The 12,634-nt window shown below is 41.5% G+C and overlaps 1 protein-coding gene across 1 annotated transcript; it reads right to left on the bottom strand.

Annotated features, from left to right (window-relative positions):
* Window positions 1-165: 165 nt before the first annotated feature.
* ACTA2 (actin alpha 2, smooth muscle) lies at window positions 166-10,025 on the bottom strand. Its single transcript, XM_054276820.1, has 9 exons — window positions 9,991-10,025; window positions 7,339-7,509; window positions 5,512-5,640; window positions 4,511-4,621; window positions 3,935-4,019; window positions 3,689-3,850; window positions 3,292-3,483; window positions 2,200-2,381; window positions 166-1,428 (listed from the first exon to the last, which is right to left on the bottom strand). Exons 2-9 carry the CDS (start codon window positions 7,465-7,467, stop codon window positions 1,285-1,287), a joined length of 1,134 nt encoding a protein of 377 aa, XP_054132795.1. The 5' UTR covers window positions 7,468-7,509; window positions 9,991-10,025; the 3' UTR covers window positions 166-1,284.
* Between the last annotated feature and the right edge of the window lie 2,609 nt (window positions 10,026-12,634).

Here is a 12,634-nt window from a genome sequence, read left to right as displayed (position 1 = left end):
TTAGTAACTGTTCCAAGAACCTAGATGACCTATACTTTAAGTAATAAGGTTAGTACAAAGAGCTTTGCAACATGTGTGAACAGGCAGAAGCTGGACAAGATCTGAAACCCTGGGGTTATGAAGACATGGTAATAACATGGTGCTGTTGCAAAGAACTTAACAGTTTGAAACGTAACAAGTAACAGGCAAGTGAGGTAAACTATTGAGTTGAGAGGGGAAAATAGGTTAACAAAAATAAATAGTATCCTTTATCCTGAACTCTAATGAATATAGATTGCAGCAAGTTCCTTAGAAGTGACCTTTTCCAGGTCTGTCTCAGTGAATTCTTTATTCATACATATATACTTCTAAGACAGTTTTACTGGCTTCAGCTTCTAAGCATATACTTCTAGCTGATGTGTTTAAGATTATAAATGGAATCAAAAAATCACAGAAAAAGAAAATTGTCAAAATTATTTTAGCTGCTTTGAACACATTACTCCCCCCCTTTAAAAAAAAGTTCTGAAAAGAAAGTATATTAAGCCAGCTTAATTACCCTTTAGATCTTGCTAGAAATCACAAAATAAAAATAATAGGCTGCACTCATCCTGAGGGCATACAATAGAAAAGTCAAATGTTTGACCTACTATTAGTGTTTAGATATGCTCCCAAAGGAACAGGTTTTATTTCTTTAAAGAAAACACAGGATTGTTGTGGTACATATCATACACCCCTGGGCCCTGAACTGTAAGAAATTAGCTTTTCCAGCATGAGAGCTGGGTAGTAAGAAGTGATGTGGATAGATAATATTTCTGGATAGAGCAGATGGAAAGCAGCGTGCCCATGATATTGAACATGGTATTCCTGATATTGAACAGATGCCGTGCTCCTTTGGTACTGCCTAGAACTTTGTAAGAACCGTGGCTGGTTCTGTCTGCAGATAAAAATGTATTCTGAGGCTAAACTTTGAGAACATGCAGCCTGACAGGTGAGCATCTTCTGGCATTGGTATCATGGAGCTAAAGGTACCACCATTTCTGTTAGGCCCAGTGGAGTGTAATAATAAATTCATGTCACAAGATGGAGCTTCAAGCCAGCTGTAATGGCATCTCCACACACTCATGGCTTGGCTTTTGTTTTTGTTTTAAATAGGAGCAGCAATTTCATAGCGTATTTAAAATTTATTTTAAGAAATACACAGTATCCAATTAATTAGATTAATTACGGTGAAGGATTTATGGAATGAAATTATAAGAATGTACTTCCCTGAATACATTCACACTAGGGATATAAAGAAAAAGCAATTTAAAAGCATTTGCGGTGAACAATGGATGGGCCAGCTTCATCATATTCCTGTTTGCTGATCCACATCTGCTGGAAAGTAGAAAGGGAAGCAAGGATCGAGCCTCCAATCCAGACCGAGTACTTGCGTTCAGGAGGAGCAATGATCTGTTCAAGAAATAAAACATTAAGTCCAAGTGTCTACTATGAATAAAATACATTTTTATACAAAAATACTAAAGCAGTGATCTGTGGTATTAACAAAAAACACTGCATCTATGTGCTACTGCTGTCCATTGCTGCAAGCAGGAAAGTTTAGAATTTGTTATATAAATCTATACCCTCAAATTCTCTGCCTGACTCAACCCTCAGTGCCCCCTGTCCCTGGTGCACTCATGTACTCCTGAGCATATATGAGAAAAGGGGAGATAATTGCTCTGGAAACATAATGACAGTCTAGGTGGGCTTGAAAAAAATCAATGACCTATGGAGCACTCCTTTTGGTATAGCTGATTAAATGTTTGTAAAGCAAAAAACAGAAGACTTGAAGCAGCAGAACAAAGATTAGTTTGTCAGGGTCTCTTTCAAACTTGTAATCCAAAGACAAAACCAGCATTTCCTCTCTCCCACATCCATCAGACTAGAAGGGCTGAAGAAGCTCACATACAGCCCCAGAGGAACATTTATATTCCTGGGTTCCTGCTGTTCTTTGGCCACATTAGGACATTTGACTGAAATCAACATGAACAAGGAAATGAGAGAAAGCTCTCTTTTTCCAGCACCAAAGTTACCAGTTGGTGATTATTTGCTAGGTACTCCAGATGTGATTCAGAATGTGTTAAAAGCACTCACTTTGTAAGGTGTTGCATGTTTCATTAGATCTTTGAGGACTCTGTAAATGCCAGCTCATATAATCTACAAAGATTGCACCATACATACCTTGATCTTCATGGTGCTAGGAGCCAGGGCAGTTATTTCCTTCTGCATCCTGTCTGCAATACCTGGGTACATTGTGGTGCCTCCAGACAGCACATTGTTGGCATAAAGATCCTTTCTGATGTCTATGTCACATTTCATGATGCTGTTGTAAGTGGTTTCATGAATGCCAGCAGACTCCATGCCTGGGGAAGGTACAGAAGAACACTGAGGAAGCAACTCCATACAGAGACTTAAAATTGTTAATGCAGAACTGACATGCTGTTTAGTGATTCTTTGGAGGACATCAGTCTCAGAGCTTTGGAAATCTGGAAAGTCATTTTGCAGTTGCCTAAATTATTTGCTTAAGAGTTCCTTCATATACAGCCCTCCTCTCCCCCTTACACACAACAAGTCCTCCTTATAAGAAAGTTGGGGGTGTGGAATAGCAAAGTTTCCACTAGGCTTCTGCAGGCAATCTCAATTGTCCTAAGAATTCCTTATATGGTCTTGGAATAATTTGTTCTCTTTTTTTTTTCCTTTTTTTTTCTCTTTTCAAATTAAGTCAGCTCAGAGACAGAACAGTCAAAATATGTCCTAATACCTCTAGGCATGCAACTGCTTTATCTCTGAGTTGAAATTCTGCCTATTGGCAGAACTGACTCTGGATTTCTGTGTGACCTAGTTGCAAATCTGCCTTCATGGATGTCGATTAGCATGGCATCGTCTTGACTTTGCTCCGGAAAGGCAATGAACCATGGATTCAGGATTTGGAGCAGTCTTTTGGAAAAATAAAAGTAGGTCCTGCTGCCTGCATGCCCCTTCCACCTCTTCCCACTCCTGGCAAGCACATTCAAACATACAAAATGGTACAGGCCCAATGCCAGAAGGCAGGAATAAACATTGTGGGTTTATTTTGGGAAAGCATTTTGGCTAATTGTTTATTGTGAAGTTCTTCCCACCACATTAATAGACCTGTTCTAAAAGATTGTTTTATAATGGGTGCTAGGACACATGCATAGCTGTGGGTGAGTCAGTAATGGAGCACAAACAAAAGGGAATAGGGACTTGGTATTTCTGTGCAGGTTCCCAAGGCAGAACAGTCACTGAACCCACCAATGAAAGAAGGCTGGAAGAGCGTCTCTGGGCACCGAAAGCGTTCATTCCCAATGGTGATCACCTGACCATCAGGAAGCTCGTAGCTTTTTTCCAGTGACGAGGAAGATGCAGCAGTGGCCATCTCATTTTCAAAGTCCAGGGCCACGTAACAGAGCTTTTCCTTGATGTCACGGACAATTTCACGCTCCGCTGTAAGGAGGATTCAATCTTTAAAATGGCATGCAGGAAGGACCCAGACACGTTGACCGCTTGTTCCCTTTCACCCTCCAACACCCTCCCCGTATTTTAAACAAATCCTCTGCTAGCCTTTCAAGGGGCTTTCATGTTGGAGACCTTCCCATGCCTATTCAATTGCAGAACCACTGAACAAGGCTCCGTTTTGGCGTGTCCTTACCGGTGGTGACGAAGGAGTAGCCGCGCTCCGTCAGGATTTTCATGAGGTAGTCGGTGAGGTCGCGGCCAGCCAGGTCCAGACGCATGATGGCGTGTGGCAGGGCGTAGCCCTCATAGATGGGCACGTTGTGGGTGACGCCGTCCCCAGAGTCAAGCACGATCCCTTTGGGAGGGTAACACATGGCTCATCGCCATCCTCCCCACGGAACCATTGCAAACACCTGTGCCATGTTCCCCTGGGGCTTACCTGTGGTACGTCCAGAGGCATAGAGGGACAGAACAGCTTGAATAGCTACATACATGGCTGGCACGTTGAACGTCTCGAACATGATCTGAAATGCAATTAAAATAATTGTCTTTACACTAGAGGGTTTAGCTTAGTTGAAGCAATTTACTGAAAGAGAGGTAGAATGCAAGATTTTGATATTTCTCTATGCTTGGTAAAAGCAAGAAAGGAAAATACAAAATCTAAATCCAAAAATATTTGTCCTGTAATGTATCTCCCTGTATTTGGCCTGTATTTTTATCATATTAATATAGCCATATGCACACATTAAAGATAATTTCATAATAGGCCTGAGTATAAAAACAGATTAAAATTACAAAGTTTGGACAGACTGGAGTGCTCACATCCAAAGCAGATACAGTGATTTTCTAAACTATATGTAATAATATGTAAATATGACAGGTGGTCACTGTGTGCTTTCCATCTTCCATAACTGAGAGAGACAGACTGCTGGACAGCACGACTAACTGGAAGGATGACATTTACGTCCTGTTGAATGGAAAGGTTGGACTATGCCATGCCTTTAGTGTGGCTCACCTGTGTCATTTTCTCACGGTTGGCTTTGGGATTCAGGGGTGCTTCAGTCAGCAGAGTTGGGTGCTCCTCAGGTGCAACCCGGAGCTCGTTATAGAAAGAATGGTGCCAGATCTGAGGATAGTGAGAGAAGCCAAGAGAAAGAAACACCATCAGTCAGCAGCTCAGCATCACTTCCAGACAGGTGCTGATCTCCAGCACTCTGCTTCAGCTCTAGATACAGGCTGGTGATGTTTCTCATGCAGTTGTTCTTACTGCCTCCACAGAGACTACCAGAACAACTGTAGAAAGAAAAGCATCATCCTCAGGCTTTACTTCAGTAATATATTACTTACTTTAAGGACACATAAGGAAAATGAATACAGTACTCTTACAAGAGAAAAGACAGCACAGGACACATTTGGTTCCAGCAATGCTATTTCAATAGTGACTGAAACAGTTCCAGAACAACTCAGAGAACATACACAGAGTTCAACAGATAATGGGTCCCTTGACAGTTTCCTCTTTTGGTTTGTACAGGCCAGCCCAAGAAGTCAAGAAAAGAAATGAAGATAAATGGTTTGTGAGGCTGAAAGTCAACTTGTGTTTATCACCTCCACATTACTTGTTCCTACAAGTTGTAAAAATTTGAGGCCCAATGAGGCAGTGGGGAGGTTAATACACTGATAAGAAGTAAAACAACCAGAGATTTCAGTCTGAAGGCCAAGAAGTCTTTCCTAAGCTTGTTTTCAAGCTGGTGGTCATTGGGAACTGGTTGATATGTTTGGCATCTAAAAGATTTTGCTTTCAAGCAAATTCTACAATACTGAGAGTCAAGTGCTGGGTGACTCCACACACTTCCAGTGTGTTGGGTTGTCCAGACCGTTCCAAATAACAAGTTTTTTCTTGAACCATATTGGGTAGCATGACACTTTCATCTAAAATTTAGTGGATATTCTGCAAATATTTGGTTCAAATAGTTCTGTTTAGCAGTAGTACACATTGACTTTTCAAAGCTGAAATACCTTCTCCATGTCGTCCCAGTTTGTAATGATGCCGTGCTCTATGGGGTATTTCAGGGTCAGGATTCCTCTCTTGCTTTGAGCCTCATCACCCACATAGCTGTCTTTTTGACCCATACCAACCATCACACCCTATAAATTAATACAAATTGTGTTAGTCTCTCAGAGAATAGTGTCATAAAGTAGACAGAACATCAGCTGTGAAACAAATCCAGTTGCCATTATACTAGTTACAACATAGTTTACTAATACTAACAAATGGAGTATTATGTGTTGCTCTTAAATTGCCAGTATTAAATGTTTCATTATTAAATCTCTGGAGTTCATATTTCCACTACAGTTGAGTAAACAGAACAAGTACAATATTAAATGAATCAAGATAAAGTGGGAAAACTGAGTTGGTTTATGTTTCTTATTATTTAGGGATGAACAGTCTGCTAAATGATAATAAAGTGGAGTAAAAGCAGAAGGTGATATTGTGCCATCTAAGGGTCAAGATTGAGTGATACACAATTTACATTCCCCAAAGCTTCAGGTTCAACATTTTTTAATCCTCTTTTGAATGCCATAATACTGTGATTAGGGATGGACAAAATAAATCTACTGTGTGGACTTCTTTATAGATATTTTCATGGATCCAGTAGAAATTATTAAAGGACCAGAAGCTGGAAACTACTCTGGATATACACTAGAGTCTATGTTAAAATCAGAAATAATGAAAAAAAAAAAAAGAATATAGTAGGATCCTTTAAGTGCATAAAACTCCTATCAGAACTTAATCATTAGAGAATCCAAACCTTGGCATCTCTAAATCCATGTCTTAAAAACAGGCATCCCAGATTTGCAATTTTTAATGGAATGATCCATCTTAAATGATCAGGAAAGAAAGGTTCTAGAAATCTGTATTTGTTTCCCCTGTAACTGTATGGCTTGGTTTTGAACAATTATTATCATTTCCACTAGCCACAGATGATGGCATTTGCATGCACTTTTCAAATTATGGTAATTCCTAAAGGCATCAATTAGCCCTCCAGTCCTAGTTTCTGCATTGAAAGGCAGGTATTTCTCCAATCCTGGAGAACTTTAAATGAATTTGCTGGATATATAAAGTCTTCATCTTGCAAAGAGCTTGCCTCTTTCCACCAGGGCCTTGGATTAGGTGGACCTGTTAATTACTTGGATTAGTTTGTTGTGACCTAGACAAGCTGCTCTAATTCATGCTTATGGTGATCTGTCTCATAAACTCTCTATAATTAACAGCTCAGATAATAAATGTGTTCTGCAAACTATTAAAATATAGTGGAGTGCATCATATACTCAAATGTAAACCTTGAAGCTAAGGAAACTCAGCTCTTAGACAGGTACCCATTTCTGGTACAGCTTAATTAATAAAGCCAGAAAGGTTAGAAGAAAGCCAAATGAAAACTTCTGCTTCCTCCTTTAGTCTTCCGCACATCACCTATTATCAGCTTTAAGGGCAGTCAGAATTTACAGATCTTCCTGTGTGGGGCTTATTTGGATTTTGGGTTGGGTTTCTTTAGCCTAGTTTTACTCACCAAGTTCTCTGGGTGATTCAAAATTAAGGGGAAGGGAAAAGATGGCATAGAAGGGAGTGAAAAAATTTAAAAGGATTCCTTTACAAGGCATGAGACCTCCCTTGATTCAGAGGGGAGTGTGCTGCTGTAGTCATTTTGCCTGGAAATACTGTGTTACACAGATGATCCCGGGCTGGACTAGCCCCAGACACAGATGGCCCTGGCTGAAGAGCTGGGGACAGGGCAGCAAAGCCTTCTACAAGCCCAGTAAGGAGCAACCAAAGTAGTTCATCACCTGGTGCCTGGGACGGCCCACAATGGACGGGAAAACTGCTCTTGGAGCATCGTCTCCAGCAAAGCCGGCTTTACAGAGCCCTGACCCATTGTCACAGACAAGGGCAGTGCTGTCCTCTTCCTCACACATCTTCTACAGCAGTGCCCGTGGCCTTCCAGACAGAACAGAACCCTGTGAAAACAGCAGGGAAGAATTAAATCAAAACCAAAATCACGCTCAGGTAGCAGAGCCACCCTGGCCACCAGAACCTGCAAGGAGGGGAACGGCCCCGGCTGGGAATCACAAGGACTGCAGGGCTTCCTTCTGAAAGCATGAGAGCTATCAACCATGCCTGGGTGCACTAGAGATTATCCAGGGAATTCCAGAGGAGACTTCCAGCCCTGAGGCACGGGCAGAGAGATCAGGGAGCAGCAAATGTTTATCTAAATTTGGTCTCAGAAATCCACGGCTGGGGGAGGGAGATAAAAGAGAACTCTGGACTGACAGCTGCAAAAACAAAGATTCATTTGCATTGAATTCAGCACAATTTCTCCTGCTTTTCTATCAGCCTGACAAAATCCTGACACTTGTGGATAGCTGTTAAAAGGTAAGAGCACTTCAACTTCCCATTCTAGTCTTGGGCTTCCCAGAAACTAGCTATATTAAATGCTAGGCATGTACCAGGGGTGTTTTCCTGATGCAGATATTAATCCACTGATGAAAATGGCCAATTAAGTTTACATTTGACCTTTTAAAAAGGTAGAAATTTTTCAAATAAAAAAGGGGGAAAAAAAGAAGCAAGTCATATCCAGTTCTCCCCTATTCAGTCAGAAAAATAAACCCACCTTTAAAATTAAGTCAGAGACAGTATGTGTTTTAAAAACAGGCCATAACATCTATCATTATTTCAAAGCAGCTAATAAACTACATTTGTAGAGTGACAGAACAATTTATGTTGGCTCCTTGGCTCAGTAAAAAGAAACTGTTTTCTTCCTCTGGCAACAGGAAGATAATATGAGTAATAAAAATGCTTTGAAGGCTTTGTATTGAAGTCAATTACAGAAACAAGCACTGAATACCAGGACTCAAGAAGAACTATTTGCTCACAATTTATAGTGTGGTAGGGAATCACTTGGCCCACTCCAAGCCTGGGCTTCCATGCAGAGTTCAACAAATTGCAGTGTGTTAGCAGCTAAGGGAGACAGCTGTCATCCACGGACCAGCTGGCTCCACATGCAGCCTCCAAAACCTTCTGCTGCAGGAATACTGGAAGTGCAGGCAGAAATGAGAATGGGGTCAGCAAGAGCCATGGCAAATGAGCAAGGGAGGCCACAATCTGTTAAGCCTGTACAATGGATGGAACAGGCACAGACAGTTCTCCCAAATGCCTCATTTGAGATCCTCTGCATCTCCCCAGCCAGGCAGCCACGAGACATTGCTGCAGCCCTGCTCCTGCAGGCTGTGTGGGCAGAGCTCCCAGGAGAAGACAAGGATTGGGAATTCCTAACTTTGTATTCCAGATATTTTATCATTATAACTGTGGAAGGAAAGTAAGTTGCATTTTTTTCACTTAATAAACTCCTCAGGCTCTTTATATTAAAAGATGTACTGAATGGAGTACAACTGTTATCTAACATGAATGAACAGACTGGTTTGGACAAACCATTTCCTAATTAGGAAATATGCTTTTCAGCCGTCTGTTTTTGGAACAGCGTTTGAGGTCAGGGGGGTTGCTCAAACCAATGCAGCTCATGCAATGCCAAAAATCACTTGGGGGAGGGAAGAAGGGGGCAGGAGAGGCTACATTTCTGAGCTTAGTGGACTCTAAATGAAAACCATATTTAGTAATAAAGCACAAAAAGTTGAAAAATCAGACAGAGGGCTCTGCTACCAACCAGTGAGTTACAGCTCAGGACTGCCATGGCAGGCAGTAGCAAGGTCTTAGAGCAAATGTCACTGAGTGCTGTGGAAGAAAGGAAATTTTTCTCCCAATAAACAGTCTTTAGCCTCTTTCTTCTCCCTGTTTTACATGCAAATATAATCAATCACCTCCCCAACCTCCACAATAAATTATAAAGAGAACTCCAGCTCCACAAGTGCTGCGTGTAGCCTGTTTGTTAATGAATGTTTGGCATTTTACAGAACAGTAGTTTCATATGCATAGAAACAAGGATGAATACACATGCATCCTCAATTTATCCTATTAGACACTGCTGATTTGCATACTTCCAGCTCTTCCTGCAGTCACATTCCACGAAACACTCTTTCACCTCACACTTGATTTAAAGCGCTAAAGCAAATCTGCTAAGAAACACTACTACACACCCCACCAGGAACTCTGTCCCAAACTAACACCCCAATGTCACACAGGCTCATTTAAACCAGAGTATATCTGCAATTCCAGCAGTGGCATTACACAAACCATTTCTTTATACAGATGCTGAAGTGCTGGTAGAATCAGTTAAATTATTAGAGCAGAACTTTTCCTTTCAGAATATAAAATAAAGACAGCTCAGTAATGATACTACAAGCATTTTTTCAACTCAATTCTAATAAGTCTTTTAAGCAAATTACAGCGCAGCAGTACATCCTCCTGAACAGCTTCCACTTGACATTATTTAATTGAAATCCTCCAGCAACCTGTAAATCATGCATTGGTTCCGTGCCACTTACCCTGACAGTGCTTGGCTGAGGATGGCTGCTCTGGGGTGGTACACTCTGTATCTGAAACCCCAGAGGTTTTATAGCCCCTTCAGCTCTTCTCCTCCCACCAGCCTCCCAAACAAGGAGCAGAGACAGACAGAGACAGAGCTGAAGTCTCTAACAAAACCATATAGGGACCTTAATACAAAAAACTCTAATCTGGGTGGCCACAGGCCCTGGGTCTCTTCCACTGCATTCCAGTGTAGAGTTCGTGAAACAGGAGGAGACTTTCAGCTGTGTAAGATAAACACTTTAAAACTTCAGGAGAGTTGCTAAAATCCAGAGAGAGTGTGCCCACAATAGACATGCTCTGGCAGGAGGATCATGTGTTCCAACAAGAGAGGTCCAGGACTCCACAGTAACATCCAAGAAGCAGAATGAGAAATTGGAAGAGCAGTCATTTATAACAGGGAAAGTCTTTTTAAACAAGCACCTTGCTGTCACTGAAGATTTTGATTAAAAAAAAAAAAAAATCTTTTTGGCCAGCTACACAGCTGCTCAATTTTTCTACAAAGTCTCTTTAAAAGCTTATAATTTTGCTTGTATAAGAAATATTGCCCACAGGCTTAAGGGTAGTAAAAAAGTACCAGCTGTTGTACAAGATTCACAGAGAAGACCTTGAAGGTTGTGAAAATGTTCAGTCAAAAGATTGTTATGATCCTCTCTGGTCTGTGATGGGTTAGAATCCATTCTGTTTCTCCGAAAGTTTATTTTCCAGCTCCAGGTTCTGCAGGCCAAATTTACCCTAGAGCTGCTCCATTGATGCCCACAAATCTAGACTGTCAGGAACTCACATCTCAAATTGTTCATAATAAAGTTGTTGAATTTTATAACCCCAGCTATCTTTTTCATTGAACACACTTTTAGCAAATAAAGGAACAGTTCTCACTGTACAAGTTATTTTCAGCACAGGCCTGGATTTCTACAGCTGTAGCCAACTGTTGTATGGACAGATTAATTCTGGTGAAGCAGCCCTTTCACAGCCAACAACATTATGTCATTAAGTTTGTACAACAGACAAGAAACAGCATCTCTTAACTCCAATACTGAAACTTACAAATTCAAAAGTTCTCCAAGCACACAAGCCAAGAGAGATGTGATAATCCAAGTGAGATCCTTGCTTTGCAAGTCTTGTTACAACAGGGAGAGGCACCAGGCCTTTGTTATGGAGTGCTTGCTGCCTGAGTAGCTTTCATGCAAGAAAACCTCCCAGAAGACCACAGTGAAATTTTTTTGATGTGAAAATGTAAGGAATAAGCTACTAGCAGAGATAGTAAATAGGCAGAATTATGGATTGAACACCAAAAGGAATTTAACTTTTAAGGAAAGGAACTTCTAAGGAATGTAACTGCTTTGGAGAGTCAGAAACAGAAGCTAGCAAGTGCTGGAACATGAGCCATGCAAAAGCTATTTGTTATTTCACTTCCATCACCAGGGCAAAAGACAGAGATACTAAAAAGAAAAAAAAAGGGGAAGAAAAAGAAAAAGGGGAAGAAAAAGGGAAAGAAAAATGGAAAGAAAATGAAAATACCCATTGTGGTAAGCAACCCAAAACTGAGGATCTTAACAGGCCCTTTTTTGCACATCTCCAACTGACATTCAAAGGACAGCCAAAACCAAATTCTTAGTTTTTAAACAACACTCAACAACATAGCTGAGAAAACTTGCATACCTCATACAGAACATATGGTATTAGATCAGGGAACCTTGGTCAAGGGGAAGGGGAATTTCACAGAGCAGAACCCTTCCATGCAATATCATGTCTGATTTCAATACAAACATCAATCATCTTCTAGATCAGAAGAAACACACTCCAAGGTTTTCAGAAACATTATCCTTGAATACCTAGACTGGTATTCAGACTGGGACAAAGATTCAAAAAGGATCCTAACTTTTTGCCTCACTGAGCAGAAGTTCACAATCCCCAAAAAAACTTGGTGGTGATTGCACTGTGGCAAGTACAGCACAAGTGAGACTGCAGAGCCAAGTAAAGAAGCTGGCACATCGTCCAAGCAGAGCTGGCACATCATCCACACTGCTCCCTGGCACAGCCAGAAATACAGGCAACAGTTTTCTACCTCTGTGAACATAAAGGAGACAGTGGCCACGCAGATACCAGAGACTGGACCTCTGTTAAGCTCCATCATGATTCCTGTAACCTTATCCTAGTGCAATTACTGCCGGTGGCAGTGGTGGCAGCAGCAGCCCCTTGGCTGCATTCAGGAATGGTTATCTGGGTGGGGATCACACATCACCCTCCCTGCCATGGGCACAGGGGATTTCAGGGTGCTCATGAAAAAAGATAGAGCTGACAGATACAGAGTCTCCCTCAGAGCAGGCAGGTGTTGACATGGGGATACAGAGTAAACACCAGTTCTTTGGAAGGGGCTGCCCTATGGGGGATATTAGTTAGAGGCAGGCACAGGCAGGCTAGAAGAGGCTGACTGAGCAGTAGAGAATGAATTCACAGCAAGAGCACAGGGAAAATGCAGAGGTGCTGCCCAGCCACACAATCAAGAGCAGTGCTCAGCAGGCAGCTTGTCTCTGCAGTGGGACACTATGGAAAATTCCAGGGCAGGAAGGAAGGAAGGCAAACAGGTGAACTATACAAGGA

This window comes from Melozone crissalis, unplaced genomic scaffold (assembly GCF_028551555.1).
Source record: "Melozone crissalis strain CALT ecotype California unplaced genomic scaffold, PUWL_Pcris_2 ptg000019l_1, whole genome shotgun sequence".
In the NCBI taxonomy this organism is placed as follows: Eukaryota; Metazoa; Chordata; class Aves; order Passeriformes; family Passerellidae; genus Melozone; species Melozone crissalis.
This window is presented reverse-complemented; position numbering and strand designations above follow the sequence as displayed.

What these genes read in the sequence shown, in the direction of transcription:
- ACTA2 (XM_054276820.1), bottom strand. Translation starts at nt 7,467, where the DNA reads ATGTGTGAGGAAGAGGACAGCACTGCCCTTGTCTGTGACAATGGGTCA. An exon ending in ACTGGGACGACATGGAGAAG is followed by an intron (nt 4,622 to 5,511) that starts GTATTTCAGCTT and finishes CACTATCCTCAG; the next exon opens with ATCTGGCACCATTCTTTCTA. An exon ending in CTTCCAGCCTTCTTTCATTG is followed by an intron (nt 2,382 to 3,291) that starts GTGGGTTCAGTG and finishes TACCTTCCCCAG; the next exon opens with GCATGGAGTCTGCTGGCATT.